This window comes from Elephantulus edwardii, unplaced genomic scaffold (assembly GCF_000299155.1).
Source record: "Elephantulus edwardii isolate Elephantulus edwardi_28Jun2011 unplaced genomic scaffold, EleEdw1.0 scaffold00225, whole genome shotgun sequence".
NCBI lineage: Eukaryota > Metazoa > Chordata > Mammalia > Macroscelidea > Macroscelididae > Elephantulus > Elephantulus edwardii.
The window spans coordinates 363,251-389,738 of NW_006399975.1; the positions used below are offsets into that span (position 1 = coordinate 363,251).

A 26,488-nucleotide genomic window follows, 5' to 3' on the forward strand; every position below is an offset into this window, starting at 1 on the left:
AGGAAAAGCAGCAGAAAATCCCCACAGCAGTACTGAAACAGAGGAACAAAGGAAAGACTCTCACAGCTGTGCGCCAGTGAAGGTGGAAAGGCACTTGCAGGGGTGCTTATGTGTTCTGAGGGGATCACTTGAAAAAAGAGGAAATATGGCTACACATTGTTTTGCTTAGAGATCTTGGGATCTGCTATTTGGGGGACAGCTTTTCTCCTTCTTCCTGTGGGATCACGGAGAAGAAGACGATGAAGATGGCCTAGTCAGATGGGTTCTGAGACCATCAACCTTGATCATGCGCAGTGAGACACTACCGTAATGGAGGCGTTTTTTATATGTGCAAATATATCTCCCAGTAAAAATCAAATGGAAAAGGGAGCTAGGCAGCCTAGTGGAAAGAAGCTTCACTGCCATCCCAGAGGTGTGTGGTTTGAATCCACCAGATGCTCAGCTGGAGAGAAGGAGGGGCAATCTCCTCCTGTACCAATCAGATCCGATTTGACGGTACATACTAAAAAAATAATAAAATAAAATTTAAAAAAATCAAATGGAGCACAGATGCTACTTTTACTTCCATTATGACTTTCTTGTTGAAACAGAGATAAAGAGTTGTGTCTTTCCTCCTTTAAGATTAGAAAAGATAGGGCAGGTGGCACTCAACTGAGAGTATTTTGTCCTCCTCTCCAAGGGGATATTTGACAACGTCTGAAGACATTTTTTATTGTCATGGCTAGAGGTTGTTACTGGCATCTTATAGGCAAAAGTCAAGAATGCTGTTTCATATCCCACAAGGCACTGGCTCCCACAGCAGGGACTCTCTGGCCAAATAATACTGAGGTTGAGAAAACCTGGGCTAGAGGAGGAATGGAAAAAGAGAAAGAATGAGAAGAGATTGGTCCCTCCAAAAGACTGTGGAGTGGCATTGACTGACATCAACATTCTTAAAGGTAAAGCAAAAATTCAGATGGTCATGTTTTTACTACCAAGAATGAGGTTTTGAATGAGCTTGTCCTCATCTTCTTTCTTGTATTCCAACATTCCAAGGTACTCCTTGGGTCCTGAGGACAAGTGTACATCGTGGGCTGTAGATAAAGGCGAACAATCAGATAAAATACAGGCACACAGGTGTCATAGATTTTACAATAAAGCTATGCAATCTCCAGGGAGCTCTGGTGGCCTAGTGGTAAGAAGTTGCACTGTAATCCCAAAGGCATATGGTTCAAACCCACCAGTTGTTCCATGGGCAAAGGATGCGCAATCTCCTCCCAGGTAATTAACTGCCTCTGAAAACCTACTGGAGGGTCAGCTATGGGTCAGGTCTAATTTGACAACACACAACTATAATATGCAGTTTCCTTCCATCCAACTTTGGCTGAGCTGTACGTAAATTCTTTTGGGTTTTATATGAATTAAAATTTTATTTTAGCCCAAGTAGTTTTTCCTAGTAGGGATTCCTATGTATGGACATATCTGTAAGTCCTTTATGAGTTATTCTTGAAGAATCCTTTAAGAATATCCTGTGAGTTATTCTTGAAGAAATGCTTGTACTCTGGTAGGTTCTCAGCATAGTAAGGGTGTGAAAGAAGTTATGAGAGGAGACTGCCTCATCTTTCTCTTGGGGAACAGCAGAGGGAGCTAATGTGCTCAACTTTAGACACTGTTGGAGGTGATAAGAGAAAGGAAGTTGTCTCAGAGGCAAAAGTGGTATGGGATCTAGGATGACGTGACAGGGTGGGATTATAGATTTGGTAATCCTAGTGAAGATATGACAATTCACTCATCCCAACAATGGAGAGGTGGAAGAATAGACATGGCCTTTGGCCTCACAGAGTGACTTGAACCATTTACTACTGAATGAGAAAGATCATCAGTGAGGCTTTAGACATTTTACGTTTTAGGTTATAGTTGAATAAATAATAAGGGATCTTTCCAAGTAAGTGGATACAGGAAAAAGGAACTAATAATTGAAGATACAGCCACAGAGATGAAGGTTGGGAAGAAAAGAAAGGAAAATAAAGGTGTTAGAAGAAAGGCAAAGTTGGAGAAGGGTCAATGACACAGCTATCAAAGCAAGAAAAGTTTGCAGATCTTTTCCACAGAAGTTCAGAAAATTCTAAGTGGGAAGTTTTATGTTTAGGGCTAGCTGGCTTTTTAGTTCTCTGTTAATGAACAAACAGGTTTGTCCTAGATATGGTGAAACCAGGCTTCTCCTTGGAGGCAAGGATTCTGAAACTTCGTCTGACATACTTTGGACATGTTGCAAGGTGGGATCAATTTTTGGAGAGGGACGTCATACTCGGGAGGGTGGGGTGACAGTGCAGGAGAGAAAGACCCTCGATGACATGGATTGATTCAGTGATTGAGGTAATGGGGGTAGGTGTGTCGGAGACAGTGAGATTGGCACAGGATAGAGCAGGGTTTAAGGCTGTTGTACATAGAATCACTATTAGTCTCAGGCAACTTGATGGCACATACCACCACCATCACCACCAACATAAATGTTAACTTGGAGGAAAAGGTTACTTCAAAGTAGTCCTTTTAAAAACACTTTCATAGTTTCCTTTTTCAAAAAGGAATTAATAGAAGATGTTAAAAGTACCTTGTTTTTGAGGGGAGCTGTATTCCTACATTAAATGATTATTTTATGAGCTCATCATTGGCCTCCAAACACGATCTGTTGAGACTCATTCTTTTGGGTTTTGAATCATTCCTTTCTTTGCAATGATTATATCAGGAAATAAGAAATTAAATGCTTCCTGACCTTAGTTGAAGACTCAAAAGGATAGGCAATTAAATATCACTTCTACCTTTTTCAATGGTCTTGGTTAGAGTTTTTATTTGATCTTGTAGTTTTTTAATCACTCTGTCCTTCATGTCCAATTCTTCTTCAAGATCCTACAGAAATAAAAGTAAACAAGGACAACAGTTTATTTCCCAATAATAATCCCACTAATCTACTTTCTGTCTCTATGAATTTCCTATTCCTGACTTTTTTTAAAAATGAGACTGTATAACATGGATCCTTTTTATGTCTGTTTCTTTCACCTAGATGAAAGAATGATTTCAAAGCTCATCTAAATTACAACATGTATCTATATCTCCTTTCTTCTTATTGCTGAATAATATTCCACTATACAGACATACCATATTTTTCTTGATAAATTTCCCCCCCCTTGGGATCCTTGAGGGGGTGCAAACAGTTAATGGGCTCAGCTGGTAAACCAAGTCCAAGTTCATTCAGAGGTACCTCAGAAGGGAGGCCTGACAATCAATCTACTTCCAAAAAAAATATCACCCGCTGAAATGTCCAAAGAACCCAGTTCTCTGACACACATGGAATTGCCATGATCCTTAACCCAATGGGTTGTGTGTTTCTTTTTTTTCTGCTTATTACACAATAATGCTTATTACACAGAATTTGAGTAATTTAGATGTCAATAATGAGTTTTTTGGATATCAGAAACTGAATGCAGAGAAATAGTTCAGACATTTGGGCCCTGGCTTTGCCATTCTTCCTATTAAGTGACTGTGTAAATGTTGACTATGGGCCAATAACTGGAAGAATCTTGGATGCCTATAAATATTTTCTTATAAAGGACGCACAAAGCCCTGGTGGCACCAGTGGTTAAGGGCTTGACTACCAGCACTTAGGTTGGCAATCTGAACCTACCCAGAGGCACTCTGGAAAACTCAGAGGCCTCATGATCTGTCTGCTTCTAAAAGTCACACATTTAAAAACCTTTTGACACTTGCTTCTATTCTTAACATATGGGTTGCCACTGACTAACAATGAGTTGGAAGCTAACAAGAATACAACAGAGAATGCTCAGGCTCTTCCTGTATTCTGAGAGTTCTGCATACAGGTGGTCATTTATTAACAAGTCGGAAATATTCAGAAGATTCTCACTCTGTTTTCCTTAGTAAGGCGGGTTGCTTCCTGCAAGAAGCCACTCTTGACTTCACTTTCATTTTCAAATTGTTTCTTCAAGTGTTCACTGACTTCCTGCATTTCTTGAATCTTATCAATGAGCTTCTCCTTCTCTTTGGTGTGCATATCATTTTGGACCTCCAGGGTTCTGAGAAAAGATTAAAGGAAATTTTAATATCAATTTGACCAGTACAGAGAAGTCACTCATCACCATAACAAGGATATTCCTAATGATGAAAAACTCCTTTGACTAGTTTATAAGTAAAACAAATAATATCTGAATAGAGGAGTCCTTTAAGTGGCAGAGAGACCAGGGTTGGCTGGTATATAAAATTATCCTCTCTCTGTCTCATTGCAGTTGAGTTGGTTCTGATTCATAGGTGTCCCTCCAGAGGGTTTTCAAGGCTGAAAGTCGCACTTGGGGAGACTGGCTGGCCAATTTGCTACACCAGAGGAGTACAGCCTTTGGGTTCTCGCTGTAGACTAGTCTCCTTAACGAGCTAAGAGACTCCGACCCTTTATCCCTCCCCACATGATTGCTTCCTCAGGATATCTGTGCCTACTCACCCATCATTATCACCAAAAATCAAGCAAATATCCCTTTTGTAAAAAAAGACATTTAAAGAGTTGTGATTGGAAAGAAAGGAAAAAGAGAGTCCATTATAATTTACAAAATGGTATCAACACCACTTACTATTTGATCCTCATTTGATCCTAATACTATTAATCTCACATGATTGAAAATGTTCTCAGAGACGTAGAGCATCTATTTATTGTTCTGAAAAATGTAATTATTTCAAGAAGTAGGCATCAAAACAAATCCATTTTCTTACAGGGCTCTACCAGGGCCCCAGGTCCTTTGCTGGCCAAGATATAAATTTGGATGCACGGAAGAAATGACCATTGTTTATAAACATAAGTTTTGAATCTCATCCTAAATGTTCTGCTTAGCAAGACTCTTCTCTTTCATAGACTTTTATATCATTCATATTTGGAATAGGCAATTTATGAACACAGTTTAACACTTCAAAAGTGTATACAGTGAAAAATAAGTCATTTCCTCTCCTCTGTCAACTGATACTTTCTTTGTATTTTCTCCCAAAGGAGGTCTATGCATTTACAAACTGTGAAAGTGTGTACACACAAACAGTTCTTATTTCAGGTATAATATCTGAATAGTGGAGACTTGACGGACTTTTCTACTCAGATATTATTAACCCACTTTAATGGAAATGCATTCATCAACACCTTGCCATGTCATTTCTTAGTATTTCCTACAATTTAAGAAAAATACTAAAATTGAAGTACATGTGGGTAAATAAAATTGAAGCACATATGGATTAACACTTACTTTCTTTGTGTTCCGTCCTCTTGTTGATGGTGGTTCAACTGATAAGTCATTTCCTCTAGTTTCTCTATAATGAGAAGAAATGTCACACTTTGGGGCTGTATGATTGTGCTCTGATTTGGCTTTGGGCTTCTTTAAAGTTATCAGTGATCTTAAACTATTAGGCAGCAACTGGGTTTGTTTAGACGAAATAATATTTCAAAAAATAAAAAATTTATAAAGGTGAATTTTGGATTTATAACTTTCCTTTAAAAATAAGAACATCTAGCACCATTGGGTCCCACGTTCCCACTTGGCAACAACCACAGAAGTTGAGCGGTACTTTTAAGTAGGACACACGATTTCCTTCCCATTTCCTGCGCCCACCCTGCTCCTCACACTCATGTCATCTGGCCCACAGGAGAGCCAGTCCGTGACCCAGGGAAGGTGGCTTTTCTATCCCATTCTCTGGGGACAGGAAACTTTTCTAAAGGCATGCTCACGAGGGAGTCAGTTACCTCTCATTTTTTCATTTTGCTCGTTCAGGCGAATTTCAAGATCTTGCTTCTGTTTCTCTAGCTCTGAAATTTGCTGTTTAAAGTCTGGAATCATCTGAAAAGCCAAATTAGAAACATTAAAATAGAAAATAAAAAAAGCCTTTCCTTCTGAAAATGAAAACTTCAGGGCTACTCAGAGCAATCAGAACTGAGTCCCATGGAACACGTGTGCAGCACAGTGGGGAAAGAAGAGGCTGAATCAAGACATTAGATGAGACTGCTTCATGTTTTTACCACAAGGAACATTATATGCTAAGAAAACCCAAACCCACTGCCACTAGAACCCGTCCTAACCCTTAAGTGACCCCTATAGGACAGAGTCAAACTTCCCCAAAGTGTTTGCAAAGCCACAGATCTTTAAAGAAGCAGATTGTCACATCTTCCTTTCATAAAGCAGCTGGTGGGATTGAACAGTTGAACTTTTGTTTAGAAGATACCCCCCATGTTTTAACCACTGCACCACCAGGGTTCTATTTCTTTTTCTTATTGTTGTTGTGTACTGTCAAGTCAAACTGACTCAAAGCTGGATCTCCAGTGGGCTTTCAGAGGCAGTAAATTGCATGGGAGGAAGCTGCCTTTCTTTTCTCCTGCATAGAAGCTGGTGGATTTGAACCACGTCTTTGGGTTGGCAGCCCAATTCCTTAGCACCAAGCTACCAGAATTCCTATTACATAGTCACTAGAAATACGAACAAGCTCAGAGGAAGCAGTCTCCTCACCGGTACTACCCCGGATACCACCAGGTCCTCCTGTGAAAGGAGGTGCCCTGTGGGAAGCTATGTATGGGAATCCTAAGCTCAGTTGAAGAGCAGACACAAATGTTGAGGGAAAGGTCAGCCTCTTAGACCAGGCCCAAAATATCAGCTTCTAATCAAGAAACAGATCCTACAGCTCCCTCTGGATTCTAGGAGTTCACTGCTCTGTTAACAGAGGTCTGACATCATCCTGTATGTTTATTGGCCCTTTGCCCCTATGTCTTGTTATTCTTGAAATTTTCTTCTGAGCCAGATTAGAAAGGTTTTCTGTTCTCCAAGTTTAAAAATAGACCCATGCCTCTAAATGCAAATGAAGAATACTTCTTTGGATAATGGCTCTCACAGTCTCAAAGTTTCCTCACCTGGTGACATAGCCCTGAGACTTTCTAATGCTTCCAGGTTAGAGCAGGGGAGGAGATAATACAGAAGCTGAAGAACAGCAGCCAGTGAGAAAGAAGAAAAATCAAGTGTAATACAGTGTCCTAAAAGTCAAGAGAACAGTCAAGAGTAAGGAAGAAGGAATGGTAAGCTTTGTCAAGTGCTGAAAGACTTCAGAAGATGCGGGTGAGAAACAGCCTCTGGCGTTTGGCCCTGAGAGGTAGATTTGGTTATTAGATGGGGCACAGGACATAATGGAGTAGCCACAGAGTAAACGAAGAATATTTGATTGTTCAATGAGTGGAGTGAGTGGAGAAGTACAGTCAGATGGCATCTGAGAAGTCTGACCAGAGAAATGGAGTGGTGGCTACAGGGGATGTGGGGTTAAGAAAAAAATAAAGTGAGGGAGATTCTGCTTTCATTTCTCCGTGTGCCAGTAGAAATGAGCCAGAAGAGAGGATGACACAGACAAAAGCCATGGGAAGAGATGAACATCAGAAAAGAAGGGGAAAATCCTTGAAAAGCTAAGATCCAGAATTCAGAATGTGAATAGAAGGGGCTGTTCTCAGTGTACTCATCTCTCAAAGACACTACACACACAGACACACACACACTCTTGCACTTTATACGGTAAACAGACTCAGCAAAGACCAATTATTTGACTTTCTTGAAAAAGTAATGCATATCAGTCATTTAACTTCTGTTGTTGTTGTTAAGTCCCATGGACTCAGCTCTGACTCCTCGTGCCCTGTGTGCAGTAGTGAGAACACTGCCTGGTCCAGTGTCTCCCCCACAATTCCTGCTGAGCTTGTGCCCATGGCAGCGGCCACTGAGCTCAGCTAGTTCATTGAAGGTCTTCCTCCTTTTCACTGACCCTCTATTTTATCAACCATGTTTTACTTTATTCTCTACCAATTAATGTTTGGTTCCCTACCAAATAATGTTTCTATAAAGAAGGGCTCAGCCAGAGCTCTTGGCTGGTACAGTACCATGTTTTCTGATGTTAGCCTGGTAACTTCATGGCGGATACTTTCATTGATGTCATTCTCTTCTCTAAATAATTTTTGCAGGTGGTTGATTTCTTGACTTAGATGCACCACTTTGCAGTTCAAAGCTTCGATCTCTTTTTCATAGCAATCCTTCTGAGACTGGAAATGGCTCTCCAAAACACTGTTGAAAGAAGGTCAGGAAATGACTCGTACCATCTTTATTCTGCCGTGCTGCTGACTGAGAGCGTGTGTATGTGTGTACGTGTTACTCTGACCCACAGGAGCATTAAGTGGATAAAATTTACTAACATGGGCAATCTCCTCCCACGTGATTAATTGACTCTGAAAAACTTGCTGTAGGGTCAACTATGGGTCAATTTTGACTTGGAGGTTCACACCAATAGTAGTCATAAGCTCTTGAATGGTTATTGGGTGCTGAGTCATGATTGACCTGAGCCCACGTGAGAGTCGACCTGCCCTGTGGGGTTTTCTAGGCTGTGATCGTTACAGGAACAGTTCCCCAGGTACTTCTCTCATGGAGCTCTGGGCAGGTTCAAGCAACTTTCCTTTAGCTGTGAGGCATAACTGTTGTGTTACCACTGTTCATTCTACTGAATTAGGAAAGTATACTTGCTCCTTGAGGCAAGGATTCTGAAGCTCCATCTCACATACTTTGGGCATGTTACCAGGAGGGATCAGTCCTTGGAGAGGAACATCTTGTTTGGAAGGGTGGAGGGACAGCACAAGAGAAGACGACTGAGGGTGAGATGGATTGAGACAGTAACAGAGAGAATGGGGGTAAGTGTTTCAGAGACAGTGAGACTGGCTCAGGATAGGGCAGATTTTGGAGCTACTGTACATAGTCACTGTGAGTCACAGTCAACTCCACAGCACATAACAACAACAACAACAACACATTATAAATTCCTTCCAGCCATTTAGGAAGCATTATCTGAGGTTCACATCAAGTAATGATAAATTATTATTTTAGATTTTAAAAAAAACTTGAAATTCACTGCTTTGGAGTCAGAGACAACTGTGGCTGACCCTCCTTTGGTATTTGAGGCTGTAGATGACATAGGAGAAGACGGCTCATCTTTCTCCCAAAATATCTCTGGTAGATTTGAACATCACAGCTCAGCCCTTAAGTTAGTAGAGTAACTTCCTATAGACTACACCATTAGATTTTCATTTTCTTGATAATTTAAAAAATATGTACTATACCTTTTAAATAAAAATGTATCTGTAGCAACACTGGCCAATCTATATGAGGTAATCAATTTTTATTCTACAGATAATGGCCTTTATTAATAGGCAGGTTTAGTCAATGTGCTTCATGACTAAATTATTTACTTAAAACCCAGAGAAATATTTTTAATAGTTATGAGATTGTTCTAATGTAAAGGAATCATTTTGTGTACAAAATCCCCAACACATAAACCTTTGACTTTCTTATAGTCTGTCTGGACCTTCTTGAGTCACAAAATATCTGAAAAAAAGATTCCTGAGGGAATTTCTAACCGGGTTGCTTTCTTTAGTCCTTCATAAGCAAACCAGAGTTCTCCATCTTCATTTAAATGCTCCAAATCTTCCACAGACAGCCTAAAAAACAATGAATGTGAGAGAATTTTGTTTTCATGTTTTTATTTCAGTTATTCTTTTTTATTGTGATTTGAAGAAACACAAAGATGTAATGAATTAGTTATAATGTCCAATCACCACATTATTCTATATTGCCTTTCCATTCACATCTTGACATGTGTCTGTTAGCTATTCAAGTTCACTCCCCTCTCCCTCCCTTCCCATCCTTACTAACATTTAAGAATGACTCTATGCTTGACCATGCACAATAGTTAATAAAGCAAAACCTGGTTACCTGCTCCTTACATCTTCTATGTCATAGCTTTCAAGAAGTTGTTTTGTGATCTCCGACATCTTTTCTATAATAAAAGGGCAGAGTTTATATAAATGAATTTCCCCCCTTTTTTCCGCTATAAATGACATTTTTACATGGTTTCCCTTCTTCCATTCTCATCCCAGGACTTAGTTCTCCAGATTAACAAAGATTCTCTAGCTAACCAACCAATCAGCTCTCATTTACCTACCAGGAATCAAGTCCAATTTATCAGCTGCCCAACTAAGCAACTAACCAACATGTCAGCTAATCAATCAGCTAATCTTACCAGTTAACTAACTTACCAACTATTCAACCAATTATTCAATCTATCTACTAAGTAACCTACTAGGTATGCAACTAACCAGCTAACCCACCAACCTTGTGCCAATTAAAAGACACAATTCCTTAGCAGTGACCCAGCTAAATCAATTCAGTGTGTAGCCCAGAGACTGACTCATTGTTGTTACCTCTCATTTCCCGTTTTTGTGACTGCACATGCTTTTCCACATCTATCTTCTGGGTCTGAAGTAGCTCTATCTCTTTTTCAAACTCAGAGATTGTCTGAATCACAGCAATGTTGAACCAGATGAAGGAAAAAAATTAGCTTTGATTATTTATATCAGTCAAAAGGACCCGCATTATATTATTATGCATCTATCAAGATATTCTCATTATAATTCTTAATGAAAATAATATAAAGCCATCACTGCCCATCATGTTTAAATGCTTAAAATGTTGCTACTTATTTCCAGACCTACCTGGTTGTATCAATAGAATTGGCTTCTCTACTATTTAAAAGGGGAGGGGGAAGAACTACTTCTTATAAGTGTTGTGTAAGGTGGGAAGAGGAAGCAGTCAGAAAAGTAAAATTGCAGAACTAAAATTCTTTCCTTGATACTAAATCCTTGGATGTAAGGATGTGGACCAAGTTGCCACTTTTCAAATTGTGGGTTTCAGCTTTAGCCAGGCTTAGGTGTGCAGCAATGGAAGAGAGGGTTAGCCTAGAGGTCAGAGAGTTGGCTATGGGGTGGGGTGGGGAGGTGAGGAGGTGTGACTTGTGGGCTGAGTCCACTGAGGCAAAGCTCTTTTTTTTTGTGAAAGAATTTGTGTTCTGCCTTTTATAGGTCTTAACAGCTCAGGAGAAGGATGGACAATCTCCTCCTGTGCATTGAATTGTCTCTGAAAACCTGCTGGAGGGTGAGCTATGGGTTGGTTCTGACTCAATGGTACTCAACAACAGCTCAACTTGTTTAAGGATTCAGGGTTTGTGCTTTGATAGCGAAACCAAACCACATCTATTGCCATCAAATTGATTCTGACTCTTGGATGTTCTGTCAGGTTTCTGAGGTGGTCAATCTTTACAGGTAGAGAGGGTTTCATCTTTCTCCTGTGGCTTGGCTGATAAATCTGAACCACAAACGTTTAAATAAGTTTCCCAGTACACACACACTATACCCTCAGGGCTCTTTTAATGTGGTGAAGGGAGGTAAAAAGTCTTTCAGGAGCTCAGGGTCATAATCCCTCTCCTTGCTTGTTTCTCAGTTACTCTGAATGTTGAAGTGCTATAGCTCCTGTTTCTGCAGTGATCTGCCTTATTGAGTGTCTTCCCGATGGACCTGTTAGTGAGCCAAGTGTTTGGAAAACTGAAGCCATGAAAATGTTAGGTGGTACGCTCAGGGCCACAATGCCAAGATTAGGGTGAACCCATGACTCATGAATGGTAAAGAGCTGTTCTTAATAACATCTCAATTATGCATTTGTATACAAGTTATATTTGTATTTACTTAGGGCTAATACGCCAACATATCAAACTTGACTAGTTAATTTATTTTAGAAAATAAGCTTGAGAATTTATGTTCTTAGAAGAAAAATCTTAACTCTTTAATATGACACAGTAGAGTTTGTACGGCTGTTATAGCTACAAAGAAGGAAGTGAGTGACATCTACTGGTGATTTCGCCAACTGCAGTCACACAGCTGTAGAAAATGTATACTGACACGACTTCTGCAGATTGCCTAAGTCTTATATGATTGCTAAGAAAGGGTCACAGGACTAGGTGATTAAAAGTAATCCTTCCTGGTTATCCCAATCTTTTAATTTTAAACAATAGGAAACTGAAGCCCAGATAAAATGGGGAGCATTGTTCAGAAATTCAATTACTTGATATAATTAAAAAATGTTTTAAAATGATCCAAAGCTGTAAGATAGAATATTGTCATAACCTTAACAAATATGCTACTAACGTGTGTTTTCCATAGTTCCTTTCTTCCTCCCTTCATCCCTTCTATATCACAGTTAACTAAGGACTACATCACCAAAGTCGTGAGTGACAGGATGATATCCATATACACACAAGGAAAAACTGTTAACACCACTATTGTTCAAATATATGCACCAATAACTAGAGCTAGAAAGGAGGAAACAGATGATTTCCACTAACTTTTGCAGTCTGAAATAGATCAAACATGCAACAAAGATTCACTAATAATAATTGGTGACTAGAAAGCAAAATTCTGGAGCAAGGAAGAACAATCAATAGTTGGAAAATATGAAAATATGTACTTGGTGACAAGAATGAGGCTGGAGATAGAATGATAGAGGGTTTTTTTTTAAATTATACAATCAGTGATGAACTCGGCATTTCTTAAGATGAAGGAACTGAAAATCAAATTCAAGCTTCGAGTTGCATTACTTAAATATGCTATGGGTAGAATATTGAATGACTCGGGAAGCATCAAATGAAGAAGGAAGTGTCACTGTTGCAAAAAGAACAGGCTGACAGAGAAGAATTTCATGAAGTGGCATATGATCAAGAAGAAACGGTGAAGGAGGAGGAAATTCAAGCTGCTCTGAAGGAATAAGCCCCCAGGAATTGATGGAATACCAACACATTTTAACACAGAGATTCAGCCCTGAACATGCTCACCAGGTTGTGTCAAGAAATCTGGAGGACAGCTACCTGGCCAACTGACTGGAAGAGATCCACATTTATTCCCATTCCCCAAAAAAGGTGACCTGACAGAGTGTGGAAATCATTGAACAATATCGCTGATATCATACACAAGCAAAATCTTGAAGATCCCCCCAAAATAACTGGAACATTGACAGAGAACTTTCAGAAATATAAGCTGGATTTAGAAGAGGCCCTGGTACTGGGGATATCATCATCAGTGTTTGATGGATCTTGGCTAAAAGCAGAGAATACCAGAAGGATGTCTATGTGTAGTTATTGACTATGTAAAGGCATTTAACTGAGTGGATCACTACAAATTGTGGCTAACATTGAGAAGAATGGGAATCCCAGAACACTTGATTGTGCTCATACAAAATCTATACTTGGACCAGGAAGCAGTCCTCAGAACAGAGCAAGAAAATGCTGTGTGGTTCAAAATCAAGTAAGGTGTGCATCAGGGTATGTCAATGCATATATCCTTTCTATATATCTTTTCAATGTGTATGTGGAACTGACCATTCAGGAGGCTGGGCTCTATGAAGAAGAATATGGCATCAGGATTGGAGGAAGACTCATAAACAATCTGTGTTATGCAGATGACACAATCTTGCTTGCCAGAAGACCTGAAATGTTTGTTGCAGAAGGTCAAGGATTGCAGTCTTCAATATGGATTGAAGCTCAACATCAAGAAAGCAAATTATCCCACCATTAGGTCAACTGGTAACATCATGATAGACAAAGAAATTGAGGTTGCTAAGAATTTAATATTGCTTGGATCCACAATCAACACTCTTGGCATGAACAATCAGAAAAATAAAAAGATTAATTGCTTTGGAAAAGCCTGCTGTTAGACACCTCTTCAGAGTGCTGGAGAGCAATGATGTCAGTCTAGAGACTAAGGTGTGCCTGATCCAAGTCTTGGTCCTCTCATATACTTGCTAAGCATCTGAGAGTTGGACGATGACTAGGGATGACAGAAGAAGAATTGATGCCTTTGAGTTGTGGTGTTGGAGAAGAGTATTAAATATACCACGGACTGCCATGAGAACAAACAAGTCTGTCTTATAGAGGGCACTTACCAGGAGGGACAAATCCTTGGAGAAGGACATCATGCTTGGAAGTGTGGAGGGTCAGCACAGGAGAGGAAGACCCTGGACAGTGACAGTGGCAATGGGGGCAGGTGTGGCAGAGACAGGGAGAGCACTCTGGCTGCATTTTCTCTAAGACATATTTGTTTGTTCTTTTGGCAGTCCAAGGGATATTTAGTGTACCCTTCTCCAACACCACTGCTTAAAAGCATCTTCTGTCATCCTTATTCACAGTCCAGATCTCAGGAGCATAGTAAATGACTGAAAAGACCATGGCCTGAATCAGGCACACCTTCATCCTCAAACTGACATCAATGCTCCTCAATCATCTGGAGAGGTCCCTGACAGCAGACTTTCCCAAGTGCAATACGTCTGCTGACCCTATGACTACTGGTACCAAGGGTGTTGACTGTGGATCCAAGTAAGACGAAGTTGTTGACAACTTCAATCATTTCTCCATCTATCATAATGTTGCCTACAGCTCCAATGGTAAAATTTTTTGGTTTCTTGACATTGAGATGTAATCAATATTGAAGGTTGCCTTCTTTGATCATCTGCAGCAAGTGCTTCAAGTCTTCGTCATTTTCAGCAAGCAAAGTTGTGTCATCTGCATAACACATGATGTTTATGAGTTTTCCTCTTATCCTGATGCCACATTCTTCTTTCATAGAGTCCAGCTTCTCAAATAATAGGTACGGAGAGAGGATACATCCTTGACGCATATCATTCTTTATTTGGAACCATGTTCTGCTCCCTTGCTCCATTTATACAACAGTCTCTTGGTCTAGGTATAGGTTTTGCTTGAGCCCTGTTATTTAACTGTTACTTAACACTTCTCTGGGATTCCCATTCTTCTCATCGTTAGCATAATCTGTTACGATCCACACAGTCAAATGCCTTTGCATAGCCAATAAACCATAAACAGACATTCTTCTGGTATTCTTTATTTTCAGCCAGGATCCATCTGACATCAGCAATGACATTCCTGGTGCCATAGCCTTTTTAAAATCCTGCTTGAACTTCTGGAAGTTCCCTATTTACGTACTTTCTTGAATGATCTTCAGCAGTATTTTGCCCGTACGTGATAGTAATGATATTGTTGTAGAATTTCCACATTCTATTAATATGACTGTTATTCAAATATATGCTCCTACAGCTACAGCCAAAGAGAAGAGCTGGTGGCTCAGTGGTGGGGAATTGTGCTGCCAATCCAAAGGTATGTGATTCATATTTACCAGCTGTTTTTTGGCAGAAAGATGGACAATCTCCTCTTGTGTGATTAACCCCCCTGGAGAGTCAGCTGTGGGTTGGCTCTGACTTGACGGTATACAACAACAACAGAGCAGAGTCCTTTCGCCTTCACACAGATGATTTTAGCTGTCTAGTGAACCCAAGTGGTGCAGTGGTTAAAGCACTCAGCTACTAACTGAAAGCTGTGACAGTTGCCTTGGAAACGCTATGAGGCAATTCTGTGCTGTCCAACAAGGTTGAGTTGGCACTAACTCCATAGTAGCGAGTCTGGATTCTTAGTGGTGTGATACTGAGGGAACGTGAAATTGCTTTTGCTGTGCAGGTTAAGTTTCAGGGAAGACTTCATAGAAAAGTGAGCGGCATCTACCTTAGCCTGTTTGTTCAGCTGGGCCACTTCTCCCTTCAAGCCACTGGAGACGACCCACTCCTCCTCCAGCTGATGCTGGAGCTCCACTTTCTCCTCCTTCAGAGCCTGAATTTCTCCTTTCAAAGACCGAATCTGCTTCTCATAGTCTTGTGTTTTCACTTCAAAATTTTTTTCAAGTAGCCTATGTAGCAAAGGAAGAAATTCATTAATTTAGAAGTGCCTTTCCCTTGCATTAGAGCAATAGATCATTTTGAAAATAATAAAAGACCAGGGAAAAGGAGACAACTTAATGAGGCTCTACAGTTAAAAGAGAAAATGGCTCTATTTTTAGAAGACTGTTTCCTGTTCTCTTAGTTTAAAGAGAGCCTTTTCCCTTCTGATCTGAGAAAGGTGGCTCTGCAATGATTATGCACAGGAAACCTAGGGGAGAGGGGTTGAGTTTAAAGACTTAGTGGTTGCTAAGGCATTTGTCTCCAACCCCCCTAGTATCCTGGAGAGGCCACTTCCCTCTGCAAAGACTCTAACACTTTCTACCAAGTGTTGACTCCTTTCCCGTCCAAGGACCCTAAAGGGACTTGGACTGGTTCTATGTTAGTAGAGCGATGTCCACAGATCTTGCTCTTCAAATACTCAGAATAAGCTAGCAAATCCAGGCACTCAAAAAGCCCATGCAAACCTGATGTCTTCTGAGGGTTCCTCAACTAAACATTATGACTAAGAAAAGAACGGATCAGAGAGGCCCAGTCAGAACTGAGCAGTCCCAGGTCTCCTCGTCCTGTCATTCAATTTGACAGATTGTAACTCTAGTTCTCTTGGATTTATGACTTATCTGTATAGCTCAAAGAAGGGAAACCCCAGGAAGAAAGCCACATTCTCAAAAGATTTTTGTTTGATTTTCTTTTATAGATATGAACAAACTTGTTACCAAGTTTTAAAAAAACCCTTAGTGCTTGTAAAAGGTTGGTAAAATACCTTTGAAGAAGGAAACTTGAGAGGGTTGAAGAGGAGCAGAGGGGCAACCACAGGGCTGCACAATTAGATGGGTGGAGGGAGGAGTGGGTAAAAGAAATGGGAAAGGTCCAGTATGAAAAACAATGTATACGAACTTTGTAAAGCAAACAGGTAGAAAATGAAAATTTATTTTAAAAAACCACCAAACCCCTCAGTGCTCCTAAGAAGTTGATAACATACCTTTGAAGGAGCAAACTGTAGGTGGAAATCTTATGTAAAAAGAATCATAGGTTTTTGCCCAGAATTGGCTGTGGGTGCACCCACACATTCCAGGCATCTCTGTGCCTCTCAAGGGTAATGACAAGTGTCAAGACAGGTGACAGACAGGTGGGTGCTGGTGGGAATGCAGAAGGAAGCCTGGGAAGCGCTCAACACGTGCTTCCTTCACCTGCCTGCCCAGCATTCATCCCATCAGGACTCCAGGGAGCCCAGGAGATCTGACCTCAGCCTGGCTCAAGCCTGCTTTTGAAATGACCACTCCCACATGGCCCCAGCTCAGAGTAAGATGCCAAGAGCTCAACTACTCTCCTAGAGTTAAAAGTTTAAAATGAGTTAAAGGTACATATCTCTCAGAGCAATTCAACATCACCCCCTCCCCAACCTCTATGGAATCCTGCCTCCACATCCAGAAGTGGGGGTTACCACACAGGGGAACTGTAGAATCTATCACCCCAGGCTAGCCTCCTGTGGAGACTGGCTATGAAGTACCCTTTGAGAAGCATCATCAGCACTCTGCCATGTACCTCTGAGATCTGAAAAACTTTGAGAAGAGGGCCCAGACCTGAATTTTTGGAGATTAGTGAAGGGTTGATTTGAGGCAAGAAAGGAGGAGTAGATATAGTATGAGGTCATGGGGGCTGGTCTTAACCTTTCAAGATGGGCTACAGACATTATCTAGGACAGGAGTCAAATAGGATCAGGTGGGGCTAGGGAAGGAAGTTTATTTCTGACACCATAATCTTAATTATTAGACTTTCCTCAGGTAGAAAGGAGTGGCACACTCTCATTATAACAGCAATAAAAGGAAAGCAAAAACCTCTCATCATCCCGGTAATGACAAGGTAGAAAAAAAACCCCAGTGGTCCCCAGTGCTTATCCAGCAGAAGGCACCTGGGCAACTCCAGAACTTAGGCAGCGTGTGAGAGGGGCACACTATAGGATTTAGTTTTCACAAACCTCAAAGCCCTTCACCTCCTAGGAATAGTCACATTCCACTCCCGTGTCTGTTATTTCAAATAGCTTCTATGTACAAGCTGAGAAGCAGAACACAGTATAGCAGAGAGAGAGGGAAGCAGCCACTTTGAGGTAAAGGTTTCATACATTCTTTGGCGTTCCTCCTTTTGCACATCATCAAAGAGCTGCTTGGTGAGGTCATCCATTTTCTCTGCAAAAAAGAGAGGGCATTCTGAAATATTTCTGCCACGCCTAGGTCTTGATTGTTTCATGTCAGGTTTTAGAAAGTGAGACTGTATGCAACAATGAATGTATGGAAATCCAAATCTCTGTAAACATCCATTAAAATTAACTTAAAAAAAGAGAGAGACTGTAAGATCAGGTACATGATGTTTATTCTTAACTGTTGTTGATTGCCTTCGAGTTGAGCACGACTCATAGAGACCCTATGAACAAATGTCCTGAAGCCCCTCTACAACTATCAACATTTATCAAAGCTAATGGCACCGAAAAAAGGAGAGTAACGGTTATCTTTTTTAGAAGCTAGAAGTACAGATAAGTTTCAAAATGGCAATTCTTATAAATCTGTCATTTTAGAATCTCTCACTATTTCCATGTACAGGACAGTAAAACCTGCAAAGATGGAGCTTGTGTAAGGTAGAAACCTCTCAGAGAAGGAAAATAAAAATTGTTTCTACTACAATAGGGAGTTCTGGTGGCTTACTGGTAAGGAGTTACACTGTCAACTCAAAGGCACATGTTCAAATCCACCAGCTCCTCTTTTGGGAGGCCAATCTCCTCCTATGTGCTTCACGGCCTCTGAAAACCTGCTGGAGGGTTTCAACTTGTTGGTATATAACAACAACAACAAGGAGAAAATAATAGAGAATTTTAGAAAAGCAGTTAAGACCCGATGAGAGTTGGAAAACTTGAAAGACCTAGAAAAACAGGGCAGTCTCATTGAATTCCAGCTATTTTAGGTTTCACTGGCCTGAAAACATTGGCTTTATTAAAGTTTACAGCCTTTGAGAGAATAAATATTGTTACTAAAAAGAAATAGAAATGTTTTAGTGGGGAAATGATAGACTTATGATCAAGTTCATCAATACTGGCACAAATTCTTGTAGGAGGTTGTGTTACAAGATCCCTGTAGCATCCCATCCTTTCCCCATCACACGCTCACAGCACCTGTTCCCAGTAGTGACCACCTGAAGTGTCTCCAGGGAAATCAGAAAGCAAGGTCCTGGAGATCTGCTTTAATTGTTCTGAATCAAGGACACGTATCACTGTCTGACACTGGGGTCAAGTTAACAAGTTCTGTCGATATGGAAGTGGGGGATATGCACTCCCTACACAATAATATTAATTCTTGGACTTTCTCAGCGTGGAAAGGGGTGGCAGACTTTGAGCTTCTCATCATTCTAACAAATACTCCCAGCTGAAGACCTATGGAAACCAAGACAATGATCAAACATCTGCCTTGGTCTGAGGAAAAGAACACACAAGGAGGTTGTTCCACTTGAATATAAGAGTCTCAAGCTCAAACTCTGAAGGATAAGGGGGTACTTGACAAGCTAGGAGATGATCATTTTGGTTCAGGACTGTCCATGGGTATGTACGGTGGTTCCATATTTCCAGTATGTCCATATGGAGCAAGTACCATCAGAATGGGAGCAGAATAACAGATGCATCCCATCAAGGCATGACCTGTCATCTTTAAGTTCTTCCTCCTCTCTAAGCTCACCCCATAAGAGTACAGGAAAGAGGAAGAAAGTGATTCTCCAAATTACTTGATAAAAAGGATAAAGAGCCAATAGTTTGCCTTGTCGAGTGCCCCAAGTCGACACCTGAAAACAATAGCTTCCATGCCATGAAATGCCATGAATCAGTCAGGAAATACCAGGGGAGATAATTAACGCTTCACTTTAGAAATGCACACCTGTCCTGTTATAACCCACAGCTACTGCTTCTGTCCTGTGGACCATTTGCAAATGGGATAAAGAGGCTGCCCAAGGGCATTATGATTGTGTCTATGCTGAGAGGTTATTGCAAAGGGGGGAAACACCATGTGATAGCATTTCTAGGCCAAGTAAGTAAGCACGCCGGTGCTTTTCACCCCAGTGATGTCTGTCTGTGTGTGGGAGAGCAACAGGACAAGCAGTTCAAAAACACCCAATTTTAAAAACACAAAAACAAATAAGCAAATAAAAAACACCTAGTTTTCAGATACTTTTTAGAACAGCCCTTAGCATGATCCATCTAAACATGGTGTTGTCAAATACATATAATTCTCAGGTTACAGGGGTAGATATTGAAATTCCATTGTGGGAAATTCCACTTCAAGAAGTTCACACACAATTCATATACACACATGCACCACTAAGCAGTGTGAAAAGGGGGAAGTCTGTGTGTGTGTGTGTGTGTGTGTGTGTGTGTGTGTGTGTGTGTAAAAGCCCTTCCTAGTTCTTCTTCTAGGGGTTTCCAAATAGACCTTTCCTAGTTCAGGTTTTCTCACGGACCTCTGATCTGCTGTTCAGCACTGACACTTATGGGCTTAAATGCTCACACATCTATAGAAAGAGACAGCATGGAGGACACACGGATTCTGGAACGAGACGACATTGCTTGTTTCTCAGCATCACCTGAACTGCCCTTTCTGCTCTACTGAACACAGGGTGTTCACTTTCTCCTCACAGGCTGTTTCTCCCACACTCTGACCAGTAACCATGGGACTCTGTAACCCCAGGATCCTGCTGGGCCTGTGCTGTGTCTGAGCACCCCAATCCTGGACTCTTAACCTGGTGCTTGCAGTCAGAGCTCAGGAAAAAAGATCACTTGGTAAGACAGTGTTTAAGCTATCTGGCCAGGAAGTTTCAGGTTCCTGTTGTCTCTTTGGGGCTTTAACAAATGCTGTCAATTCAAATTTGGAAAGCTATGGATGGGGAGAGCTAGGCTATGCTACTAACTTCTAAAGAAGAGTGATGCCTATTGGCCCCAAAGAAGTAGTATTTCACAGCCTGGAGCAGATGTGGCTCAAGACCCAACCAGGGCTCCCCCATTTCCTGGCGTACACGTTCTAGGTAAAAGGTCCAAACACCTGTCCTTTGTAAGTGGCCTAGGAAGTTTGAAGGCATAGACAGGGCTTTAGATTACCATGCTGTCTGACAAAACATTAGAAAAGATAACAGATTAATCTATCAGGTAAAGTTATTATAACTCAAACATAAACATTCGAAGTAGAATTTTCTTGCTACATTAAATATATACCAGAGAGACCTCTGATTCACACCCAATAATTATTTACAGGATGAATGGAAAGTGGATGCATGAGTTTACCAGGCCTCCTCGAGCCTTACCTTTCAACTCTTCAGTCTTCTCTTGAAGCTTCACCTGTATTTGCTCTTTTTGTATCTCTAGTTCTGAATTGTGCTTTTGAAGCTTCGCCAATTTCTAACAAGAGGAAAAAGAAACTCTTCTGAAAATCAATCTTCAATGTTTATCATCACTGCCTTTCTTAGGGGAAATATTTTTATTTATTTATTGCTAATTTTTCTCCACAGTCACAGCAGACACTGGCTCACTACGTGATCCTGAATTGAGTTTCACGTGCAAGAATCTGTTGTGACTTCAAGCTAACACTGAATTCCCAGCTCAGTCTAGCATTGGCTGGAGGTGAGGAAGAACCACAATCCAGCTTCTTCTAGATGCCTTGTCTTTGAGTCTCTTCATAGAGAGAACAACCTTGTAGTAATACTCAGTGTGAGGTAAACAACTTATGAAATGAAATGAGTTCACATTTTTAGATTAAGAAAGATTCATGATAAGCCCAAAATGTGTCAAACAGAACTCCATAGCTCCATTGGGTTTTTAGTAGTTAATTTCTCAGAAGTAGATGGCCAATCCCTTCATCTGATGAGTGTTTTTTGTTGTCTGTGGGCAAGTAGGGACCAACTCATAGTAGCCCCTCCAGTGGGTATTCAGAGGCAGTAAACCCCATGGGAAGAGACTGCCCATCTTTCTCCCACAGAGCAGCTAATGGATTTGAATCATGTACCTCTGGGTTGATAGCATAGTTCCTTACCATTAAGGTCATCAAGGCTCTCTAAGTGTTTAGGTGGGTTCAAACAACCAATCTTTCAGTCAGTAGCTGAGCATAACTGAACTACCTAGGGCCTCCACGAGTCACTTGACGTTGGGGGTCAATGAATGGTGGAGCTGGCACATGCAGGTAATGTGATGGGATGAATATATTTTACATGTGTGAAGGATATGAATTTCAGGATGGTGATGGGTGGAAAGTTGGACTGAATTGTGTTGCCCAAAACCTCTGCTGTAAATCCTAACCTCCATGCCTGTAGTTTTAATCACATCTGGATTTTTGTTATGTTAGTGAGGCTGGGTTAGTGCAGAGTGCGCTCTGAGATAATGACATCGAGATAGAAGGTAGATTAGAGAAGCAGGGGTAAGGAGGCAGAGATGGGGGGACACGCGCTTAGTCACATGAAGATCACTAAGAAAAGATGCTCAAATAGACCAGGGCCCTCGTCTTCAGGCTGACACGGACAGAAAGGCTGCCCCTCAGGCTGGCCGACTAATTGAGGACTTCTGGCCTAAACTGTAAGGAACATATTTCTTTTTGTTAAAGCCTCTTGTGGTGTTTCTGGTATAGTGGCATAGATAACCAGAGACATGTGACAACGGACCAAGGTTATCCTAGGGGCATGGGAGGCAGTAGCTACATCTCCTTTGGCCTTTTATCACTTTGCTAAAGTTCAAAGGAAGAGGAAACCTTTGTCATACTTCTTTAAAGGCTCTCTTCTTCATCTTCTCCCAGATTTCTCTCTCCCTAAAAGTCAGGCTCCTTTTGGCAAAGGAAATCAGCACCAAAGTCTGACTCACTCTACAGAAATCCACTTTGCAAGATAAGATTGCTATGCTCCTCTCTGGAAAAAAGTCACAAGAAAACCAGCCCCTGACCTCTTCCATGGTGTCCTTGTATCTCTTCCCCTTCTCCTCATAGTGTTGCCTGTGGGTGGCTGCTCTTTCCAGCTCCAATTCCAGTTTCTGAATTCTCTCCATGTCACTGGCACGCAGAGCAGCCAGACTGGTCAGCTTCTCCACCAGCCCATGGCTCTCTTTGTTCTAGAGACAAGAGACATCAGATGGTTAGAAGCTTCCTGAAAACAAAGACAGTGTTCCTTCTAGTAACTTCTCAGAACCTTTAGCATGACCTCTAACCATACTGGAGGTTTATTTATGCTGTTCATATTTTGGCACTGGCTAGCCTTTTTATAAAATAGGAAGGTGGATTTTGTCAGGGGGCCCCTTACTATGGGGCCAGTCCAGGCCTCAACTCCATGTGACTCTAAAACGGAGCTCAGGTAGCATTTAATGAAACTCTGCAGAAGGTATATAACGTTCAGACCTATTACACCACTACATAATTAAGGGGAACTTCCACAAAACCCAGGTTCACTTGTGGTAAGTGCATTTGCTCACTAAAGCTTGCGAAAACAGAGGGTCAGAGCAAATACGAAAAGGGGGCTGGGGATGCTCCACTGACAGAGAGGCTACAAGAGTGGGTGAGGATGGTATAGGACTGGGAAGCATTTTGTTTGGTTTTCTATAGGGTTGCTTACAGGTCAGGACCAATAGAATGGCACCAAACATCATGGCATAGCCTTTGAGGTTTACAGTAACATTTCTGCCTTCCATGTAGGAGGCCCGTGTTGGAGTCCCAGCTGAAACACCTCATGTAAGGTCAGCAGACATCTGTGAAAGGAACTTTAAATGCTACTATGATGCTTAATAGGTTTCAGCAGAGCTTCTAGACTAGAACAGACTAGAAAGAAAGGGCTGGAGATTTGCTTCTGAAAAAGCAGCCAATGAAAATTCTATGCATCATAATGGTCCAGTCTGCCATCAATCACAGGGACAGTGCAGGAATGGACAGCATTTCACCCTGATGTGCATCAGAGTGAGCCAGGGACCAACTAATCAGCACTCAGTAACACTATGGTACAGTGCAGTTTAAAGGTAACCATTAGAGACTCTTGGTATTATTATCTAAGAAAGGTCTGGGAGTAAGTTTTCTAGGTCTGGAAGCAGAATATTCCCCAGAGGATTTTAACTGCCTTTCACTGTGAGCATATGGTTTTCTCCTACCAGTAGGAATTGTAGTGGGAATTTTCCCAAAGCAGGGAGGGCTGCAGTGAGACCATATGGCCACTTTTGGGTAAATTAAAGCACGGTGCCTCCCACCTTCCACCTTCTCACTCTTCCCCAGCACTGGACAGCCTGGGAGGAAGCCTGGGTTGGCACATAGCCTTTGTTAACTTTTTGTGTTTGTATGTGATTTGAGTGAAGGTTTACAAACCAACTTGATTTTTCCATCCAACCATGCTGTTTTAGAACACATTTTGTTTTGTAACACTAATTACAACACCCACTCACTGCCTTTGTCACATTTCTAAAAGTCATTCCTGCCTTAAGGGGTAACAGTTTTATACAATTAGACAAGCAGAGCTTGTGCTGAATTTCAGCCTCCACTTTCCCTCTTGGGAAGGTGCCCTTGTGCAGTAAATAACTTACACAATGGCATGTAGCAGCCCTTTAAAAGAGGTTTCTGTTTTTTAGCTTAGTTTTCTATGTAAACTTCCTAAAATGGCCACAAATAGTAGAGAAAATGGTCTAGAACAAAACAAACTCTATTATAAAAAGTATTTCTAGCTCAGCTATATTTTTAAAAATCTAATACTTACCTGATCCTCCAGTTTTTTCTGCAAACGTTGGACCCTATAAGTAAGCTGAATGTTCAGCACAAACCGCCGGATATTCTGGAACCTGCGTCTGGCCAGCCATGCTCGGGCATATTTCTGAAGGATCACAGCCTTATGCTCCTGCAGCATCTATAAAGCAAGATTTTGTGAACTGAAAACAGTCTCTGATGTTTCTCTCATCCCATGATAAAGATATAACTTCTAAAATGTTCCTACAGGGTATAGTATGGAATCTTTGTAATCAATTCACAGAGCCCTTGTACACTGAAACTCTTAAAGCAAATATCAATTCATTCCTGTTTCTGGCCTGTGAGAACAAATACATTCCAGAACTTCCTGCTCTCCAGGGAGGCCTTCATGTAGAAAAATCTCAACATAGGCAGTAAAAACCAAAACGGAACCAGGAAAACCATGCCAGCCACACTATTCTTTCTTTTTTTTTTCACCCTATAAAGCTTTCTGTAGCTTTTGATAATTGTAGATTTAGAAATATTTGTCATTTTGTGACTGACATTTCAGTCAGTATAATGTCTTTCAGATTCGTTAATGTTACAGTGTTTGGTAAATTTCTTACTGTACCCACTGTGTGAATGTTTCAGCTTCTTTAACCATTCATCTGTTGGTGGTACCTGGTTATCATCTCTTAGCTATTATAAATACTGCTGCAGTGAACACAGGTGTGCATATATCTATCCGTGCCACAGCTCTTATTTCTTTAGGATATAAACCTAGTAGTGGGATTTCTGGTTCAAATGGTATTTTTATTTCCAACTTTCTAAAGAAGCATCACACAGTTTTCCATAGTGGTTGCATCACTTATCACTAGCAGTATATGAGTTCCAGTCTCTCCAAACCTTCACCAGCATTTGTTGTTTACAGTCTTACTGAACATTGCCATTGTTGCTGAGGTGAGAGTATCTTGCTTGATTTGCATCTCTAACAGCAAATTTATAGAGACTGTTGGTGGCTTAGTTATAAGAAGCTGTGTGGCCAACGAAAAGGCACGTGGTTCAAATCCAATAGCTTCTTTGTGGGTGAAAGATAGATAATCTCATCTTGTGTGCTTTATAGCCTCTGAAAACCTGCCAGAGGATCAGCTATGAGTCAGGTCTGACTTCCTGGTACACAACAATTGCTAATTCACAGGGATGAGTCAAAGTTAATTAGACAGTACCTAACACCAAACAACAATAACTAAGTTAGCCGTACCTTTCGATATCGCCTCCGTGCCAGGAATCCTCGGGTGTAGGCCTGGATTGTGATGGTGGCCACGCGGATGAGCTGGTACAAATTTCGAACAAGATATCCACGACTGTGCTTCTGAATGATGATGGCTGCCCATGCTTCTTTTAAGGCTGTTGCAGTAATAGCTTTCCTTGGTTAAAAACAATGCATGAGTTTATCATCCACACAGGAACTTCCATGGCAAAACTGCACATGTATGCAGTATTATTTAAGTAAGGAATTTTTAAGTGTTTTGCCTATCTACATATAAAACTCTGCAAGTGGGTTGTTCTGACACTATTCAAGGACAGTGATCTTTCTTTGTTTCTTCTCTACCTTCTGAATAGATATCCACTCCAGCCAAGATGAACCACCAGGGAACCATCAAATTCTTTGTTGTTGTTGTTGTTGCTATGTGCTGTCAAGCTGCTTGTGACTCATAGTGACCCTCTGTACAATAGCTCTGAACCCTGCTCTATCCTGAGCCAACCTTACTGTTTCTGAGACACCTATTCTCATACCCAGGGCACCGAATCAATCCATTTCATCCAGGGTCTTCTTCTCCAGGCCATTTGATCCTCTTTCACTCATGCAGTCACAGAGATGGTGACAAGAAGACTGCATGTTCATTCACTTGTCCATTTATTCAGGAAAGAAATCAAGCAAGGGTTGGCAAACTATGGCCTTTGGGCCAAATCCAGCCCACTGCCTTGTTTTATGTTGTTGTTGCTATTCATGTCTTTATTTTTTTTTAATTTAGTTTATTTTTCATTTCAATGAACATCTACAGAGATTTTGGAATTTCATTCATTCATTGTTGC

General features: G+C 41.0%; 1 protein-coding gene across 1 annotated transcript in view; it reads right to left on the reverse strand.

The window, feature by feature from the left end:
* MYO5C (myosin VC) overlaps positions 1–26,488 on the reverse strand; it is a 95,423-nt gene that overhangs the window by 12,342 nt on the left and 56,593 nt on the right. Inside the window, exons 19-33 of the mRNA XM_006898236.1 lie at positions 25,653–25,818; positions 24,426–24,572; positions 22,642–22,806; positions 21,021–21,114; positions 17,812–17,875; positions 15,481–15,661; positions 10,289–10,382; positions 9,801–9,864; positions 9,446–9,526; positions 7,925–8,105; positions 5,765–5,858; positions 5,271–5,334; positions 3,899–4,067; positions 2,799–2,886; positions 975–1,073 (exon numbers count right to left, since the gene is read on the reverse strand). Coding sequence (XP_006898298.1) covers positions 975–1,073; positions 2,799–2,886; positions 3,899–4,067; positions 5,271–5,334; positions 5,765–5,858; positions 7,925–8,105; positions 9,446–9,526; positions 9,801–9,864; positions 10,289–10,382; positions 15,481–15,661; positions 17,812–17,875; positions 21,021–21,114; positions 22,642–22,806; positions 24,426–24,572; positions 25,653–25,818 — 1,751 coding nt within the window. The remainder of the gene's footprint in view (positions 1–974; positions 1,074–2,798; positions 2,887–3,898; positions 4,068–5,270; positions 5,335–5,764; positions 5,859–7,924; positions 8,106–9,445; positions 9,527–9,800; positions 9,865–10,288; positions 10,383–15,480; positions 15,662–17,811; positions 17,876–21,020; positions 21,115–22,641; positions 22,807–24,425; positions 24,573–25,652; positions 25,819–26,488) is intronic.